This window comes from Tinamus guttatus, unplaced genomic scaffold (genome assembly GCF_059628265.1).
Source record: "Tinamus guttatus ecotype Peru unplaced genomic scaffold, ASM5962826v1 Tinamus_guttatus_pri_ptg000364l, whole genome shotgun sequence".
NCBI classification, from domain to species: domain Eukaryota; kingdom Metazoa; phylum Chordata; class Aves; order Tinamiformes; family Tinamidae; genus Tinamus; species Tinamus guttatus.
The window spans coordinates 1,410,646-1,431,524 of record NW_028288898.1 but is presented as its reverse complement, the minus strand read 5'-3'; the positions used below and the strand labels follow the sequence as shown (position 1 = coordinate 1,431,524).

Here is a 20,879-nt window from a genome sequence, read left to right as displayed (position 1 = left end):
AACTGGCTAAGATTTCATTTAAAAATTTTGCTAAAAACAACACCCGTGGATTGCAGTGGATTGTAGTGCAGTTAGAAGGAAACAGATCCTATCTCGGACTCCCTGATGGCAGCGTAATTAGTTCCCACTTGATCCCTGCTTCACAGAAGCTGCAGATCTACTGTAGCAAGATATTCCCAATTGGAGGATCTTCTCAGAGAAGCTGACGTAAACAGTTACGCTTCTTATGGTGGAGAAGCGAAGTAGAAGTCCTGTTTTTACTAGCACAGGTATATCAAGCATTCGGTATTGGAAAAAAAAAAAAAGTTGAAAGACATGGACCCCATTATGCATCCACAAAAGGAAGAAAGGGAAATGGGTTTCAGTATAATCTAAGCTGTGAAAGGCTGGCGAGAGGGAATGACTCCCATTTTGGAACAGATGACTGAAGTTGTATTTTTCAGGAAAACAGAACTAATCAATGCTACCTTTTCTCCTGACACTGAAGTCGCCTTCCCAAATGAAGGGAAGCAACGCAACAAGCCCCCACTCATGTGCAGTGCAACCCAACTGCAGTAATTCACAGATTTTTAGACAACTCTTCTTTAGATGCATGAGGATCACAGCCTTATCCCTTCTAGCTAGATCCTCGTGCTTCAGGTGCTGGGAGAGCTTCTTGCCCAGCTCTGTTGCCATTTTGGGCTGACTTGTTACTATCTTTTGGATCTATGTAGAACTGCAGCCCTGCCTTAATCTAAATTTTGTTCTACAGTCGTATTTAAGAAAAGATGAATGGAAGGAAAAATGTTCCCAAGTTAATAAGGAAATGAAAGAGGCCAACTATAGCAGTTAAATTCTCACTAGGAACTGCCGTTTTCTCCTGTTTTGTTCTTGAGAAAGCTTAAGGAAAATTGTGGGACACAATAGCCACTTTTTGGTTTCTCTTTGTTGAGTTAAAAAAATAAAAAATAAAAAAAGCATTAGTCAGGGAAAGCATATTTAATAACTCCCATGCAGCATTCCTGTTTGCCAGGCACAGTGTGTGGGCCTGGCCGGAACCACAAGCTGCACTTTGGGGAAGGCAGCAACCAAAAGAATGCCTCGTGCGGGATTCCTCGGCTGCCAGAGGTTGTCCTTGCCCCGAAATGCTGCATCGGTCTCCTCGTAGTCTTTTTATAATGACATAAATTATCTAAGTTCCCTCAAATCGACGTTCAACTTAACTGCAACCGAACATTTAGCTACCTCTTAGCAAACGTACACTTCCAGAAGCAATTTATTATTCACATTCTTACTATATTCCATACTTCGTTAGAAGGAATCTTTCTGTGAGTAGCATTTTTTCCTGATGGATAGCTAGTTTATAATTTTCTTATCTGTGTGGGCTGATGTTATGTGTCTTGTGAAACTAACACTATTACACTTCAACCAAATTTGAAAAGATAAGCTCCAGAAGCCAACTGAAACATCTCCAAAAAATGAGATGAGTACTACTAGCCTTATAAACAACACTAAAGTTGCAAAGCACAAAGGATTAGCGCTCTGTGTGGCACAAGCGCACAAGACTGCCTTTATAGCCTACAAATGCTTGATTAAAAAATGTGAATTCCACCATTTCTTTAGAACTGTATTTCTAAAGAAAATTAGACTTGAGAATTGTATTAGGCAAAAATTGTGCACAGACTGGGGAAAAGCTCCCTTCTTGATAGAGGTTGCATTAAAATGTTGAACGCTGCCTGATGCTATTACTTTTTCCAAAACTTCAGTATTCCTACAAAGGAGTCATGCTTATGCTAGCATATAAAGAAAGCTGTTTTGCAAGAGATTTTGGAGAACAGAAAGCTATTTCTGGCTGAAAATTGTTTTCTGATATCCAAGTATTGTTTCAGCAAGGAAAGAATGCTAAGTGGGACTTAAGAAACACATTAAAGACGCTCACATTGACTGTAGGTCTTTAGCAGTAAATTGAAATGAGGACTACTCACAGCAGAGGGAAAAGAAGTGGCTATCTGATAAAGTAGCTAGTTCACTGCTGCTTGTCCAGCGGATTAAAAAACGACTAGCCTCCACAGCAGAACACATACCCCTGAGGCTTAACAAAGGAACTAAGAAATGAAAACCCCACAACCTTCTTCATGATTATCTAACATGTTCACAAACACTGCAAATTCCTATGCTGGCAGTAGCTTGGAAAAGTTAGCTGCTTCATTTTGAAAGAACTGGTTTTGCAGAAGCAGCAGTGCAAATGAGAAGACTCTTACTGAACTGAGTACTTTTGCCCTGAGAGAATTATTAGATAATGAGTTTCCATTCCTACTATGAGTTTACATTCTCACACGGCGTGCTCTGAGGAAGCAGAAATGGAAGCTTCTGCTTAAAAACAAAATCTCGCAGATCACACCAATACCATGAAAGTCTCCGTACTACTAAATACTAGGATTCTCTTACACTTCTCCTCCACTGATTTTTGTAAGAGTTGGCTTATAAATACATTACTTAACTGGCACCTGAAAGTATTTTCTCAGTCTGTCACAAACAAAAACCTATTTGACCATGGCAAACCTCAGCAGTGAGGCAAAAGAAAAAATATAAGAATTATGAAAAAGAAAACAGTTAAACCAATATAGAAGTGTGGAACACAGCAGCCTGTAGTAATTAATGAAATTATCAGGTGGCAGGCATATTTTGGGAGATGGTGATAAAAATCTTGCTGAAGCCAAGTAAGGACATCTGCTACTCTTCCCCCTTCCTCAAATCAAGTCATTTTAACATAGGCAATGAGGCTGGTCGGGCATGATTTACAATGCTGATTACTCCAGCATCATCTCCATCTTGCTGCAGCCCTCCTAGGGCAGGAGCATAAGCAGCTCTCCTGCTCTCATTTTCATGAAGCCCTTCTGTTTTTAATATGCAGAAGGCAGACATTTCTCTATTAAATTTTCCTAGAAATAGATATCAAGCATGAAATTTATTTGGACTGGAATACATTCCCTTGTGCCCATGGCTGCAAAAACCATATTTTTGCATGAAAGAAAAGACGAGTAGGGTTGAAGAGGCAAAAGAAAAAAGGAAAAAAAGATTCTGATTGCTTGGGTCGTCCACAAATCTGGTAGCTCTCAATCTGACAGTAAATTCTATTATGAGGAATCTCAAATCTCCCAAACCTAGTTCCAGTGCCCATTATCTTCCGCACTTCCTCCACCCCCAAATCTACCAATAGTTAAAATTTTCTGATTGCTTGAGAGGATTGGCCTATTAGAGCTACGTACTACAGAATCTAGACCAGGAATTCAGCAGCTATCTTCTGGGCAGTAGTGCTCAAGCATCAGACTATGAAATGTCTTTGCACAAATGCTTCTTCATTGGCTGGCAGATTGGTACTCCACGAGGATGTGTATTAGAACCTAGAGGAGGACTGAATTCCCTTGATTGCTAATTGAACTCCCATTTGTGCTTATGGCAGAAAAACCAACACCAGTTAACAGATAAGTTTCTTACATGAGGAGCTGATAGAACCCCTCATTTGGGAAAGATCACTCTCAACACTACAAAAGTCAAAGCCTGCCTGCACCCTTAACTCAAAAATTTTATCTTTACCTCATATAAGCCTTCTTATCTGGATGACTTTCAAAAGAAGAAAATGGTATACCAGAAATAACAGTGCAGTTTATAATAAGTGTGATGACTTATATGCACCATAAGAGATATGATGCACCAGGACAAACATCCTGTTTGTACAATAAATAAAATCCCCAATGTTTCAATTCACATCTTCCACTATTTCTTTTCAAGGTTAAATTCTTTTGTAATGTGGGCCATTTGCAAACTGCACTGCAAAGAGAAGCCACGTGATGAGTTAAGGTAACTTCTCTCCAGCCTGTTCACCTTGGCAATGGAAATTTTGTGCATCACTACATAAGTTTAGAAAGACAAGAGTTAGGAAGAGGGATTTAAAAAGCAGAAAAGCTTTCCTGGTAGAAGTGGATTCTCCTTCCAAATAAACAAGCCCTGAGAAGAGACCCTTACCGGAGATCCAGACCAGCTTCTTTCCAAAGTACATCCATCAAGCGCAGTATTTGGAGTGTTAACATGTCCTGCCGGAGATCTGTAATTAAAAGTTGAAAACATTACATCAATTCCTGATTTTACTGTAGGGAAACTGTCTACTGTCTTTATCAGTCTACCTGAACAATAAAGTGTATGCTTTGGAAGCCAAACGGGAGAAAATTTGCTCATCGGTGCTAGAATAATGCATGATTAAACGATGCTAACACAGAGCAACAGAGCATAAGTGTGAGAATTTAAGAGGAGAAGGAAAACTATTGAATTGTTGACATTTCTTACCATCACCATTTTTAAAGATGATCCCTACAAGATCTCCCCCAAACATTTTATTGTTGTACACTATCCACAGAGGTTTCATTTTAGAATCCATGTATTTACATTTTTCGACACTATAAGAAAACATAACACAGATTTTAGTCAAATAAAAATAACTCAACAGCATTAAACATTGTTCAAAGCAGAATAGAAAATGCAGTACTTCCAGTTTGGAGGTACATAAATGTTATTTCTGCTTTTGTTGTGCTACTGTGCTCTCAGTGCTTATCAAGTAACGAACATACTTGTTATATATCAGATGAATTATAGACACCATGATGACTGGCATACATTCATCTTAAATCTAAACTAAGCATGCATTATTTTCAGAGAAAATATATAATCTTCCTCACATCCTGTTGCACCTATTTTTAGAGTTTTATGTTTAAGTGCTGTTATTTTTTTTTTTTTGGGGGGGTGGGGAGCAGTACTTATTGTTGTGAAAACAGAAACCAAGAACACCGTCTAAGTCACTTTAGGCTTTTATTTAAAAGTATGTTTTTTTATGAGAGCATTAAGTATAAGGCAAACTGCAAATATCTTCAGTCTGAACCTATATCTTAACCTTAATAAGCTGAAGATCTGCTCAGACAGCTGACAAGATACCCAATAAACTTTCTCTCACCCTAGAAAAGGCATCTTGTTAACACATCTGCTAAACAATACAGTCAAAAGACATTAGAGCATATGTACCTTCTGATTTACTATTTCCCTAAAAAGGCTACTGTGAGCTGTATTGATTCAATTACTCCTAACTTACTGTAATTCTGAAAGTATAACAGAAGGATTCAGAGGAGACTGGAGGTCAGAAAGTGCTTCCCTGTATGCATTTTGTTTCAAACACGTGTGCATTGCATCTTTTCCTTTTGCTTTGCTTTGTTTCATGGCATTCAGCTTAATGAGACTATTTAAAGTCTTCATTTTATTAAGGGCTTCCACCTGAAAGAGATTATTTTTAAAAGTTATCCCACACAACAGGATGCACAAAATCCCATTTCAAAACAAATCTTAAAGTAGTTAACCAAGGCATCAAATAATCTTACTAAAGTACTCATGCCTAGAAGTCTTACACTTTTAAGCAGTAATCATAAAAATAAGTACAATAAATTCATGTCACTTTTGAAAGTCAGACTTAATATTATCCAAAAGTATATGAAATCTTTTCATGTACAAAACATTTATACAAATTCCTTCTTCAAAATACAAAGTCCTTTTTTGGCCACATACAAAATCAACAGAGCACCTAACATAGGTGTTACTATTCATACTGAAGTCAGCTCTCCTCAGTAAGCTCAGAAACTCTAATCAATTAGGCCATTCATAATCATAACGTATTATCTAAGCTATACTTTCTCAATGTGTAATAAGGCAATTATTTACAGGAATATAGGTGGGTTTAGCCCTTTCTTTCCCCTTTTCCTGTTTTGAAAAGTTCTTACTGGTACACAGCATGAAAGAAAACAACCAAACTAGCTGCACACACATAAACAGACATAACATTAGCACAGCAAAGCCCCTTGGCAACAAACCTACTGCACACACAAACATCATCTCTATCATTTCTACATTGCATCTACATAAGATAGTTGTTAGCTGATTATAAAATAGTCGTAAGTCATACTTAAAGGAGCCACTGTTAATATGCTCAGGAGGATGCATTTTCTCTCTCACACAGTATCAATGTAATACTTGCAAATATTGATTTCTATACAAGGAAGCTTCAGTCCATCTTGCAAGGTGCTGAGTCCAAACCTACCGCTTTTACAGACAGCCTGAACCGTGTCAGGCAGGATGCTGGGGAAATTGAATGCAGTTTGATTGTGAAAGCGAGGCAGGGGAGCCCTGCCAGGTCAGCCATCTGTCCAAACCCAGCGCGCTCTGCTCTTGCACTATTCTAGGAGCTGTACAAACACCACTCACAAGGGAACAAAATGGAACCTGTGCTGTGCAAACAGGAACTTTTTGAAGTATTTCTACTTTGAATTTCTTCCGTGTTTTCACAGTTGGGAATTTTTTTGCCCCTTCTTTGATTCTAGTGACATTTGTTTCCTGTGAAGTGCACAAAAACTTTACTGACCTCAGGTCTATTACTTAAAGCATTTCATCACCTCATCTTTTCACGATTCTGACAATACTAACAAGCACACTTCTGTAAGAGACATCTCTCCAATGCCCCACGAGTTGCAGTAGCGAAGAGCCAAGTGGTACGTTCCTCTCCTGTTCCCTGAGGCACAGTTTCAATACAGGCAGTGACAGAACTGCCATAAACTGTCAGATACCACACAACAGCTGTATTTTTTTTTTGTGGCTTTATTTTAGCTGATATAGGAAATTGATTAATTTGAGAGCTCTTTTCATGGATTTTATTGTAGCAACTACATTTGCTAAAACTGTATTAGAGCCTTCAGAAGAAGATTTTTGAGCGTGTCTATTAATGACCCGCCAATACATTTACGTACTAGTGTGTATTGAAAAGCAAACCACTCTCCTCTTCCCTTTGACTGACACATCTACATTAGCACTAAAATAAATATTTGCTTTACTTCAACACCTTGACTTTCAGGGAATACTACATTACAGCACAAACTCAGTTTGTGTGCATCACCACTTTTTAACAAAAACTAAAGCTATAGGGAGTAATCCTGCAGTCACCTAGCTGAAGTTTATATTAAACAAGTAACAGGTTCTCTTAAACGAGCTGTTCTTGATGAAAAGGAAAAAAAAATAGCTTTAAGGGTCCTTCTTTCAGCAGTTCTGCAGATAGCCCTGCCCCGAGCACCCGTTTCCTGCCTACTTGTGCATCAGTCCTGCTCTCCAAGGCCCAGCAGAGCTGACTGCTTCTGTGCCACAGGCGGCTCCATTACTGCAGCCAGTTCCTTCTCCCTCCTTTCCTTTTCCTCCCCTCACACCTAACTTTGTTCAGGGAAACAGGATCATTATCTGAGTTACAAACTTGGCTACGTGAAGCCTGCGAGGCCAGGGGGAGTCCCTACCTGCTTGGCAAGCACCTTCATGTGCGCAACGCTTCCTCGGCAGTAAGCTTCCAGGATCAACCCAAACTGCACCGAAACAGCAGGGATATGAACCTCTGACCTGGGGGAACAAAGCAGGACAAAAGCTGCTCATTTGCATCATTTTACAAATTTGTATTCTTTAAGACATTAACATGGAAAAAAATTACTGAAAACTAAACACCTCATTGTCAGTTAGATAAAAGGCAAATTTAATAAAAAATAATGTAACATTTATGGACCACAAGAAAGGCCTAGTTTCAATGCATACCACTTCTTTCGAGATTTAGAACTGCTCTAGAAGCAACGGTCTTCAGGGGGAGTGATGGGATTTGTTTTCAGGAACCCCTTTCACTGCAAAAATTCATACTGATAAGCTAAAAATGATGATATTGGGAGGCAGGGCTCTGTTAAACTGTGTAATCTCAATATTCATAAGGGGAAAAAAATAGTTTCCTGAGGAAGAATAACTTGAAACAAGCCTCTGTACATCACAGTAAATGCTAGTCATGCATTTTTGTATAGCACTTAGTCTTTTAATTTGAAAACATTAAAACAAGCAGTTGCATTTTGTGTGCAGAATCAAGCTATAGCCCATGCCACGAGGCATCTGCCATTCATGGATTGGGTCCTTAAAAGGTAGCAACTACTCACTGAGCTGACTCCATTTTCTGTTACTCTCTCAATATGTATTTTTTCTCCCCAGTGAGAAGTATGCATTTTGTCTTCACACTGCATGCACAGCTGAAAACATCAAGATTAAATTCACACACAACTAATCAGTTAGGTAGGGCTGAAGGCACTTTGGAATACTTCCTTCAGACAAAGGATGGCAAAATACAACATTATATTTTTAATTACAGGCTTCCTTTGATCTATAAAAGCCAAATGTAAAGGAATCCAAGAAGTAAGATTGCAACCATTTTTTTATAGGCAAAAAACTGCCCACTGCAGCTCCAACACAGCATGACAGGTTTAGCAAGAGGGAATGGAGGAAGTCTTACCTTAGATGCCAAAACAACATCTGCCCTATCCTCCTATTAGCGAGGGCTCTCTCTAGGAGGAATCTGGAGAGCGCACAGTCCAGGAAAGGTTCATATTTCAGGACTTGCACGAGTTGAAGAAGATACTGGGAGAGCTCTTCATCACTAGAACGAGGCACATCAGGCCAGTTAGTAACATAGGACTTAGATGAATGACTTGCTAGGAACCCACAGGCACAGGACAAATCCAACTATAACAGACCTAGTTTCAATAGCCAAAGTGTCACAGTCTTTTACTCACATGGCAAAGAAAAATAATGCACAGCTGAGTGCAAAATTGCCAGGCAGGTTGGTTTATCAGTCAGTTTTGCCTCTGACAGAACCCTACGACCATCACACCTTAAAGGAAAGGATCCCCAAAGTGTCCCCTTTAGATTGCAGTTTTTATCAGCTGGCTTCAGCAGACTTTTTAAAAAAACTCAGAAATCAATTTTTTGATACTCACTTGAAGATAATTTTGCTTCAGAGATGGAACTAAGAATACTAATTCCAGATGGAACAATTCAACATTATTAGGCTAGCCCAACAGCTAAATTACTTGTTTACATTTGGAAGAAGTCAAAATATTTTTTTTTCCAAAAAACCTAGCCTTGACCATAAAAAAATTAATCATTAAACTATTCACCATAGGGAATTTAGAATTCAAGGACAGGAAATAAGCAGTAATACTGCAAATGATAAGGTTAAACAAACCTTGCCTCAGGTTACAGTGAATGGCAAAATTATATATGATAAAGTAAGAACTGCAGATAGCAAAGCCTACCCTAAAGAACAAATAGTTCTCTCATTTTATCATCGCAAGCTAAAGCTTACATTTCTATTAAATGATGCAGATAAGAGCTGACAGTGAGTGAAGGGTGGTTGGGTGGCAGTTGTTCTATTACCTGATTCCTGTAATATTTTATCCCTTCATTATGAAAATATTCACACAGTCCTGCCTTCCCTTTGGCCAGAAAAGGTGAGAATAGACAAACCCTCTCCAAGAAAAAATACATGGTTTGTGTCCTCCTAATAGTATGGAACAGCAGAATAACACAGTTTTATTTGGCTGCCATTTTACTTATCTAGAAAAGATGCTTTACTTGGGCACCTGTATGTGGCAGGCAGCCTGCTGAAACCTTTCTCCTTCGGGTCCTTTTCTTGTTGACAAACGGAATTATGTTTTGCCCCCAACAATTCCTGAACTAAAGCACATACTCACCTCATTTGCTTTAAACAACTCACTGCATATTCTCTCACATACTGGTCTGGGTAATTGAAATCCAACAGCTCTAATGCTTCTCTAGGCAGAAGTTTGGGCCATATCTGAAGAAGAGCCTGAAGCTTTTATTAAAAAGAAAAATATTAGGTTACACATTAAGTAACTACTAAGAAAGCAACAAGCATAGCTGCATTTGGACAAAGCACTCATACTAACAGAAGGAGATTATCAACTTACCAAAAAAAAAGTCTCATTTCTGATCAAGTTACTTGCCCTTTAAATTTATCCACGTTGTTTTGGCAATGGGTCTTATTTACATTTAGTCAGAAAAATTCATTTCTTCATACACAGACATGGTGCACAGTAAACAAAAATTAGGTAACCCCACATGCAAATGTTTTATAAACAGTTTCAATAAAATTTAAAGAATGTTTTGTTAAAGCTTTCATGAATATACATAACATATATAATATATGTAAATATTTTGGTAATGTTCTTTTTTTTTTTTTTTTTTTCAAAAAAAATTGTAAAGAGTTTTGTTTAGAGAAGTCTTTACCAAAAATATTTAGCCTCCTTAACTGGTACGGCCTTTTCCCATATGCACTATGAATAGCTATTGGGTTAAACTGCAGAAAGGGTTATTCGATTTAGATATGAAATAAATCCTAACGTTCAAAAACAGGAATGTGCTGGAAGATACACTCGTGTATTTTTTTCAGATTACTAAGAATAAAAATATGCAAAGGTCTCACAAGACCGAATTATTAACAAAGTTACCCACTAAGGAGATATCTGTACATAGGTACATATATGTGTATGTATATATACACATACAAGTATCCAGGCATATTTAATAACATAGTCCTATGACTGAAAGCAGTACACAAAGAGAAAATCAACAAGTCTGCGTGTGCAAACATAGTATCAATAGTGCAAGATCTTTCTTCTTTAAGTAGTAGTCATAATTCACTATAAAAACCTCCTTTCCTACAAATTTGATAATGTATTTTTACTTAACTGACAAAAATCTAACATCTGAATGATTAAAATGACCTTAGTAGTTTTATCCCAAGTTGGTAGCCCTTTTACACTCATAGTGAAAATCTCCAATTTCTGCTCTATGTCACAATGCAACTAATATTTCCAATTCAAGTATGAGAAACATATAAGTTCTTAATATTAGGCTGTATTTACTATGCAGTTTCATAATGCCGTTTAAACACTAAAGGGACCAAATTCTAAACTGCTTCATCTGTGCAGTTTTGTGAACTTCAGAAGAAAAAGGTACAAATCAACCAAACTGCAAATCCAGTAGCCATGCTAAAATTCCAGAAAGAGACAAAAGAATCAGTGCAACTGTCTTCATGAGCCAACACTTATTGAAGCAACACAGGCAGGATTCATCAAGATATGAAAGATGTTTCTGAATATAGATGTCCTCTTCCAAGGAAATATGCACTTAAAACCTATTTAATCCGAAGCATGGAAGGATCAGTGACACCAGTCCTTATGTCAAGAAGCACTATAGCCACCAGCACCTACGTATCACGGAGTATTAGTCCTCAAAACCTACAAACAAAAAACCCTTGACAGACAATACCATAAAACAGATGCTGAAACTGCAAACAGCAATCATGCTTGCCAGAGGCAGAATAAGAAGCTTCAAAACAAACAGAGCAGGACTCCTAGACAACCCACTTGAATTCAGGTCCAGAAAAAAATACAGAAATATTCTGTAAATGATGGGTTATAACAATCAACTCATCAGTTTCTGGGGCATGGCATGGCATGCCACAAAGTAGGCAATGAACTCTGAAAGTCAGTCTAGGGCATGAACATTCATCATGAAGCATATCTGAAGGGACAAATCTCATTCTGACTGCACCACCACTCAATTGCTAAAATTACTTCAGAGATGATTGAAAGGAGAAATCGTTAGGTGATGCGACCTGTGAGAGGCTAAGAAAATCTCCCAAATATGCACTGCTCTGTTCACATCCTGCCTTGGAGCTTTTATTACGAGAAAACTGCAGCCCAACTGGCTGCACATCCCTCATCCCTGCACATGTCTAGCTAGTACTCAATATATTGAATATGAACAGGAGGTAAAGCATAAATCATATCAGCTTGGAAATCCATTTAAAAAAACTGCTGTCTTTCCTCACCAGGAAAAGTTAATGGAAGTACTTCAATGACTTGGGCATGTTTCAGAATTGAGATAACCTATCACTAGTGCCCAAAATCATATTCAAGCACACCACACTACTGTCTGGTCACAAAGAAACAGAAAAACAGGCCTTGCAGAGAGCACCTAGGAATAAGCAACGTGGCTATTTTCAGCCATTAATTTTGATAAAATTATTTATACAATTGCATCGATATTCCCAAATTTAAAGCACTTTTTAAACTGTAAATTATCTATATTTGACATCAGTTTTCAAAAAATTTTTTTCAAAGGCCCCAGTAACAGATTTAACATTTTTAAACGACAAATACCTGCTTATATTTTTACAATTCAAACTTCTGGATAACTTAATAATAAACAAAAAAATTCAGAAGCACATACAAGAATTCATTAAGAACAAGGGAATTCTTGCATATGAAAAACCCGAGAGAGAAACATGTGTTTCATTAGCGTAGTGCTCGTTGCACTGACACAGATGAAAATCCAGTTATTTTGCAAGTTCTCAGAGTGTCTAATTGGGGGGATGGATTTAGTAGAACCTCCTATCCTGGAGGCAAAAACGACGAGTGAGTCTGAGCAATCACAAAGATCCTATGATGAATAGATGGAAGTTAGGGTTTTCACCAAGTGGTTTCCTTTTCTTCCAAAAAAGGTCAGAATAATAATCAAGAACACGGATGTATGTTATGAACCTTAATCTTGCACAGTAATTGCTTTTTAGCTTAAACTTCACAAAATAGCTTTCCTTCCAAATAAGCAGTGGAAGAAATTATTATAAAAATGTCCAAATCACTTTCTCACAACAACCCAACTATTATCTCAGTCTAACAATCTGCACACACTTGTGCCTCATTTCCAAGCGCAGCAGTGTCAGGGTGGGCAGACGAAGCACAAGGTCTGGATTCACCCCTACAGTCGGTTCCGTGTCCGTTGGTACCATCCACATTTGTACAGCTTGGCTCAGCTTGCTGTGTGCACAGAGTCAAAACTTCCAATACAAATACACAAACCTGACTTTTAAGTCAGTCTATCAAGCAGCAGCAGCTTCCCATACATTTCATTTTTGATAATCCCAAAAAGCATTTCAGATGTGGATTCTATTTGGGTCAAGGCAAAAAAAAAAAAAAATACAGACACACCAGACACCATACAGCATAACAAAACACCCTTGCACAGCTAGCTAGCAAACTGGCACTATAAATGTAACCTTGTTTCACAATTAACTCAAAGCCCTTAATTACTTGCACAGGCTCTTCAAGGGGGACCTACTTGGTCAGACTGCCTCCCTGAGGAGTACGAGGCCCCTGCTCTCCCTAGTGTGCACTGCAGCTCTTGCAAAATCAGCTGCTTCAAGGAGGTTTAATTACCCAATTCAAGACAGGGATTTGAATGGCCTTGGAGCAGTTTAACCAAACTTTATTTCAGGATTTTCGAATCAGCCTGTATGAGTAATTTACAGGCTTTTCACATCATTCAAAGGATCTCAGAACTTTGTTTTTGTTTTTTTTTTTTGTTTTTTAGAGTAAGCTCTTGCTTACAAGTCCATACTACAGAAGTTGCACAACCTTATTTTATAAGCCAAAATTCACTGCACCATTTCAAGATTTCTATGATTGGCTAGGAAACAATAAATAAAATAAAGCACACACACACTCTTCCTCCCAATTTCCTCATGCTTTGACTGCAGCATTCCTCTCCCACCCTCTTCATCATTTCCCTTACCTGAGCAACATCTTCAAGCTTGTTCCACTTCAGGGAGAGCAGCAGTTTGGGCAGTGATTGTGGGAAACTCTCGCGACAGTCATACCGCAACGTCCAAATAAGGTCCATTTCATTTTCACAGAGTTGAGATAAGGGATCTCTTTCCATTATTTCTTTCAGCACAACATAAAACTTCTTACCACCTCGACCCTGGAAAAGGAGAAATGCGGAACATCTCAAGACATTTCGTAAGATTCTAACATTTACCTCAAATACTACAAATTCTGTAAAAGAAAAAACATCACACCAAAGTCCAGGCACACAGGGGAATGCCTATTATACCTTTCTGTCCTATCATAGATTTCTAATAAAGTCAAGCTCAGCGTACAGAAGTTTCTGAAAAAATACCTAGCTGTTAGAGTTTATGACACTAGATGGCAATATTTCCATTTTCCAACTCCAGATGGGGAATTTATTCAGAATCTACTTTCTCCTTTTGGTTTTCAATTAAGCAAATTTTCTTCGTGTACATACACAGCAAGTTCCCCCTCCAGTCAAACGCCAAAAGATACTTCTCCAGCACTAAACAAATGGAAATATATTTGCTACTCGCACAAGCACATTTTTCATCTTCTAATCCAGACCTGTCTTTTCCAGACATGATTTTGGTTGCTTTCCTCTCTGAAATGTTAATAGCACTGATTCTATAAATCTGATTACATGAATGAATCTTTATTTAAGAATCACACTGGCTTACTTCCACTCGTACTCTTGTACAGAATACGAGGCCAGAAATATAAAGAGATAACCAAAATGAGAATTCCAAAAGGCACTGAAACATAACAGGAGCTGCTGCTTCTGAATAATGATGTAGTAATTAGTTTCAATATGTATTTTGGAAACAATACATTAATCTAAAGCTGCCCTTATCTTCAAAAAGGCTAAAGAAGTTTCTGACTAATTTTTACAAGTTCAGGAGAAATGGCAGCACAAGTCACTTGGGTCTGAAAGCAGCAGCACACAGCACATGGACATCACATACTGCACAGGTTCAGCTGACCAACTAAACACAATTTAAGTTTAGCTCCTTCCAGGAAGGATGGGGCCCTGAGCCATGCGCTGTGCCGAAATCATTTCAGTAAAAATTATCATATAAAAATACCTCATGCTAGTAGAACAGATAGTTTTAAGCCTTTCCCTCTTTTTTTTTTTAAGCTTTCCTTTTTTTTTTTTTTTTTTTTTAATTAAGACTAACCCTTTAGCTAGTACTAAACAAATGAAATGGTTGTTTGGTAAACTAAATACACACCCATTATTCCTACTTCAAAATAAACAGTAAACAGTCATAAAAATAATGTGATCCTTGTGTCTGAGAACACTAAGTTTTTAAATGAGAAGTCACAATACTAAGCTGACAATCTGCTATGCAAGAATTCCAGTTATTTGTAAAGTCAGTTGTTCATAACAAAAGTCCTGGTGAGCCTTCCCTCTTCCTGAGCACTTTAACCACTACTGACTAACATATTTTTCAAGAAACTTCTTTTACTTGATGTATAATGCAGTTATTACTGTTGCTCCTATTGTGCTTTCACTATCTTTAGCCATGTTTGCAGTGTTCTATATAATTTTACAATATTTTCCCAAATATAAAAATATTAAAGAAAACACCACCAAATTTTATAGATCATCTCCAAAATTGTCTTCAACTCAGAACCACCTGTTTTCTCGGGATCATAAAATTATCAAATTTAAGAAACGTCCTGTTTGAGAATAATGACCATATTTCTAAGCATTTATTTGGAAACATCTGACCATCAAGGATACCACCATAAAATTGATAATACAGAGCTCTGTCCCTGCAAATATTTTACACAAGCTGGGAACGCTTCCCAGTTCCAGCACTAATGGAAATCCGAGCTGTGTCCCTAACGCACCCCATGCAACCCTCCTGTGGAGGGAACCAACTCACACACTCAGGAGGTTCACAGGAACCAACTCGCACACTCAGAGCAAGTTAGTCAACTATTACACTAATTTCTTTATAGATGCATGCAGAACATATAAAAGGCAGCTAATGCTGCAGCTGGAGCTCTCAGCAGCTGCTTACCGCCATTGCAGCGTTGTCACTGCTTTTTGCAATCTCCGCTGCCTTTTCAAGTATCTGTAAAAGATATTTTTAAATATGTCAGCTCTAAACTCAAACCTGGCTTCACCAAATAGATAAATACTAAAGAATTGAGCCAGTTAAAGAATTACTGCTATTTTAGACAATTTAGAACACTATTAAACTGACATTGACAATATTACATGGCCCAGGTTTCAACAACTGCAGTATGTTAGCTAGAAGGCAGGAAACAAAGAATTCAGGGAAAAGGTAGTGTTGCAAGACAAGAGTCAGCAGCTTGACAACAGCAGCAGTTTAGTACCTTACCTTATCAAAGGGAGGGTAATTAATAGGCTGTTTTGAATATTCTTGAAATCTAATGTGCAAAGCTGTTGCATTTTCAGTGTAAGGGTTAGTCTGGACTGTTCCCATTGGATTTAACATTTCTTCAAGTTCATCTAAAATATTAGAAAAAATAATATTACAGAACAGGAATCTACATAAAGTAAAAAAAAAAATCCAAAAAGGCCAAGATGAAATAAGAAACTGCTTCCTGCACAAAACATACAGAAGCATATTTTGCTACACAGAGCACATTCTCCACTATGCACTGAATTTCAGGCATAGACTACCCGCCCCGTCTCCCCCAACATGCTCAGATATGTTGGATTCTCATCCTATGAGAAAGATTTTCTCTTTCCTAAAGAAACACAAAATCAACAGAAGCCAAGATATCTCCATACTAAGCCAAGCCCCTAATGCAGTTTCAATCACAGTGAGGAGTTCAGTTTCTGTCAATCAGCACACATTACCCCTATATCAAACAGTATGAAACAAAAGGGGTTTTAAGCCAGATTTCTTTCATCACTATATACAGCCAGGCTGGCATGGTATTTCTTGTGGATGGATGCGGTGTGATGTGTGTATTTCAGGCAGTTTCAGCAAGCCATCTAAATCAGAATTGAGTGAAACCTTAAAACAATTCTAATAACCTGGGCTTTTTTGCTGACTTAAGATACTATTAAATATCCAAGAGCTTATCTATTTGTCAGAGACTTTTTTGCATGCAAAAACAAGCAATAAATCCAAAAAGGCATCTTAAAGAGGACATTATTCAGTTTTCATGCAATTTTCTAATGGATGAAAATTTTATAAGACTATTCCCAAACAGACCCTTATGACATAATAACTGACTTTTACAAAAAAGATTAAGGCTGCATACATTAACCCACATAACACAAAGAAAATGATGACAGAATTTGGATGTTGAAATTAAATATTTCATTATCTTATATTACTCTTCTTTGGCCTCATTAGTAATTCAATTCTGAGTCTTCCAAGTTAAACTTTACCAGGAAATGACGACCAGCTGTGCAGTATGAGCTCTCCGTTCTTCAACTGGCCTTTATAATCAAATACCATGGTATTTACCCAGGCTACAGGATAGTGCTGTGAACAGAAATAATTTTTGAAATGGAAACTAAAATTCCACTAAATATTAGAATGCAGCAACTACTACAAAATCAGTAAAATTAAGAGCTTAAAAAAAAAAAAAAACTAGTTCCATCTTCCAGAAAAAACAAAACACAGAAATAGTTTTCAGTACATGCTCACATCCCAGTGAAAAAGAGAACTTAGTTTTAAGGGTGTCACACCACAGTGGCACACTACAAATACATGTTTCCCTGAATAAAAGCCTACATGCTCATTTTTTAATCTTTCAAAAACCCTACCGTATCTAGAGTTCAGAACAAAACTAACCTAAAAAAATAACTAGAATAACTAAAATGCAATTCTTTTCTAAATACAGTCATTTGCCAACAGGCTTACTAGCAAGCATCCGAAAAGAATAAGGTTTTTTTTTTTTGTCCTGAAACATGTGACTCTTTGTACAGGCATTCTTTATAAATACCATTTTTTTCTATTTTCACTCTTGAACACTAACATGAGTACATAAGACTTCTGAATACTCAGCTCAATATAATTCAGAGGTAAACTCAAGAAAAACTATTAAAATAATCACCACTTTTCCTGCTTTCCTAATGGTCTGGTATTTGGGTGGATTCATTGTCTTGGTTGACTTTTTGGTTTTCACTTTATCCATCACAGCATAAACTGCAAAGCAGAGCCTGGCCATTCTTGGTAGATCACAGACATTTATTTCAAACTCGAGTGTTTCATTCCAAACATGGTCACTTCTCCCAGATATTTCTGTGCTTACAATTGTTTTACAAAGGAGCTCTGTCCCATGGAAAAGACCAGCCCTAACATGAACCTGCAATAAAGAAATAAGAGGGAAAATATGTAAAGATTTTCACAAAAAAAAATATTTGAAGGCTTCCGCAAAGCCTACCCACAGAACCTGGAGAATTCTGCACAGAAAACTCTGCAGAACTTATAGATATACATCTTTAAGCAGTATTTTAAACTTAAAAACAAACAGTAAATTTCAGTTTGTAAAATAAACCAAACCAATTCATTTTTGAAAACAACTGATTTGTTGTTCTGTTCTTCATGTTCTTGACCAGGAATAAATTAATTGTACACATTAAAATTAAATGGCCTATCTACTACATGAATATGGAAGAGTTAGCACTATTCCAAAACTGTTTCTTTTCTCATGTCATCATGAGAATGAGGCAGTCTGAAAAATAAGAACTGTCTAAATGTTATTGTAAATTAAAAGTTTTAATTAATAAACAATATTTTAAATAAACTGTAAATTGTAAATTTTTAAAATAAAATATAATTATAAATTGAAAGAAATATCTTTCTATAGAAGTTCTATATCATAGAAAATTCTTTCTGTAGAAAAATGTAGCAAAATGTGTACTGAGATATTCAGCTTATTCAACGTTAAAAAAAAAAAAAAAAAACGTGGCTTTTGCCTTATTCCCTGCAGAGCACTAACTGAAAATAACTCCCATCAAATCTGTGCTAACTTTATCTAAAATCTGCCTAGAAAATAGGAAGGGAGGGTTCACATGTCAAACCACTCCATCTTTCTTGTTTCATGGCTGAATCATTTAAACATCCTCTCTGCTCCCATCTTACACTCCTCTCCCCATCACCCAAATATTTCAGAGACACCCAGAAATTGTAGACTCTGCTTTAACTTACATTTAATGTCCTTGAGTTGCAGAGAATTAAAAGCATGGTAATAAGAACAATAACCTCAGTAAACGTAAGAAGGTCCAAACACTAATAATGTTGCTCACGTACAAATTCTTTTATAATTTTAAAGCTTCCCTAGTAAACTTGCCAAACACGCCACTCCCTTTGACTGCAGTTGCATATGAGGAAAAATATTTTATATTCATTTCTAAAACCAAAGGTCAGCCACACTTACTTGAACTTAAAATTCAGTTTGTCCTAAATTTGGGCAAGACTTCAGGGGCTTGTGTATGTGTGGGAGGGTGGAGGTTGAAGGTTTTTTTTTTTTTTTTTTTTTTTTGCCTGTTACAATCGAATCATTTAAAGCATTAAGTCTACAGCACTTCAAAATCAGATTTAATAGCACTAAACTGAGATTTTCGATCATGTCCTGATTTTACTGAGCAGCAAATTCAGGAAAATGCTGACAGAGTTGGACCCAAAATGCTTCCAACTCACTGAAGATGCCTATTAATAGGAATCTGCAAAGTATGGCTGGGCATAAGATACAAGACGTTCCCTAGAGATTTGCACAAAGAATTCTGACATTTTATCTCAAATAACATTCGATTTCCTTATGAAGTCAGGAAGGGAAAAAGCATTTTCTGTCACCATGCTCTTAGTGCACATAATTCCCAGGAATTCTGTTTGGCCTAAGCACCCACAAGGTGATGAGACTGCTAACCTGGACTACAAAAACAAGGAGCAGGAAAGGACGGAGAGCAGCGAAGTGGCAGCTATTGGCATTACAGGTCAGTGCTACCAAGGGGCTCACTTCTGCATTCCGGCTTAATAACAGATGTACACAGAAAACTGCATGTTTCTAAGCTTCTGCATTCTTGAAAAGCATCAACGAGAGGAATGACACATGGGCAGAGCACTATTCATGTGGCAAACGTTTTGTTTCCTCCTGCAAACCCTGCATTTATGAATCTGCTGGTGGCTTCAGCAAAAACGCATGAATCTTGGCTGGGTCCAAAGCACAATGAAAGCGAAAGAACAAGGGCAGTGAGTCACACAGAACGAGGACGGAAACAACTGTGTTCTCAACAGTGACACATCAGTGACAGTGCAGAGAAACAAGCACGAGCTCCCAAGGTTATGCACCCTTTTTTGTAGGTGGGTAACCATAGGACTGCCAGTTTTCAAGATTAATTAAAAATACTATATGCCATAAAGACCAACACTAAGGAATAGACAAGTTGTGCTGCTCCTCAAGTGTAAAATTCTCTTTTTTTTAAAGGCATAGTGAAACTAATTGTAGCTCCATTTTTGTACATACGAAAAAAATCACCACTACACAAAGAAACCCATGACAGTTACTCCACCCACCCTCCTCCACTCCCCTTTAAAAGCCACAGGACTCGACAGAAAGTCAAGAAAACCTAACACAAACAGCTAAATAACAGCTAAGACACAGGAAAAGCACCCACCTATTTCCACACTCGTTGACTCATGTAGTAAATTTGTGACTATTATTCATTTAGCTGTAACAATACAGTATCCCCTAACACATAAGAAGGTGGCACCAATAATTCTCAAAGAAAAAAACACCAAATAAATATGACGACAGCCAACTTCAATGGCTAATTTTGAACTTCTTTCCTATCTAGATGACTATTTACTTAATTGTCTGCCAAACAAAATAAAGGAAAAGAATGTTGTTCTATTTCAAGGGCCTTTCTAAGGTCTTAAAAGTAATTGTGCAATAAATTTCCATGTGTTAACAACTTGTGGTCTGTAATACAGACAGAAGCCCAGCCATGTACATTTTAGAGGAAGTGATAGTACTATTTTGTGTTCAGTATGTTTAGAAAACAAACAACAGACAACAAAAGCATGTAATCCATGCAGAGACACATAAAAGACATTTTGGACTACACTTTGTGTGTGGCAAATTTACCCTATGTTCCATTAAAAATGATTTTATATTTAAACAACATTTGTTGGCTGTTTATAGCATAAATCTCAAATAGGCCTTTTTTTCCACGACAACATGACTACTTAGACACTATCTTAAAAAATCACATATCACATTAGCAAAATATGAATATAAAGGAACAATTGTACATATTTATAAAGATATATATAGTGTGTATGCATAATATAAAATACAATATAC

At 37.3% G+C, this 20,879-nt stretch overlaps 1 protein-coding gene across 1 annotated transcript in view; it reads right to left on the bottom strand.

Moving 5' to 3' along the window:
* Nucleotides 1-20,879, bottom strand: part of PIK3CB (phosphatidylinositol-4,5-bisphosphate 3-kinase catalytic subunit beta) — a 38,884-nt gene that overhangs the window by 7,155 nt on the left and 10,850 nt on the right. Inside the window, exons 7-17 of the mRNA XM_010223055.2 lie at nt 17,628-17,879; nt 16,957-17,053; nt 15,932-16,062; nt 15,608-15,661; nt 13,522-13,710; nt 9,615-9,736; nt 8,375-8,518; nt 7,353-7,452; nt 5,120-5,298; nt 4,324-4,433; nt 4,006-4,084 (exon numbers count right to left, since the gene is read on the bottom strand). Coding sequence (XP_010221357.1) covers nt 4,006-4,084; nt 4,324-4,433; nt 5,120-5,298; nt 7,353-7,452; nt 8,375-8,518; nt 9,615-9,736; nt 13,522-13,710; nt 15,608-15,661; nt 15,932-16,062; nt 16,957-17,053; nt 17,628-17,879 — 1,457 coding nt within the window. The remainder of the gene's footprint in view (nt 1-4,005; nt 4,085-4,323; nt 4,434-5,119; nt 5,299-7,352; nt 7,453-8,374; nt 8,519-9,614; nt 9,737-13,521; nt 13,711-15,607; nt 15,662-15,931; nt 16,063-16,956; nt 17,054-17,627; nt 17,880-20,879) is intronic.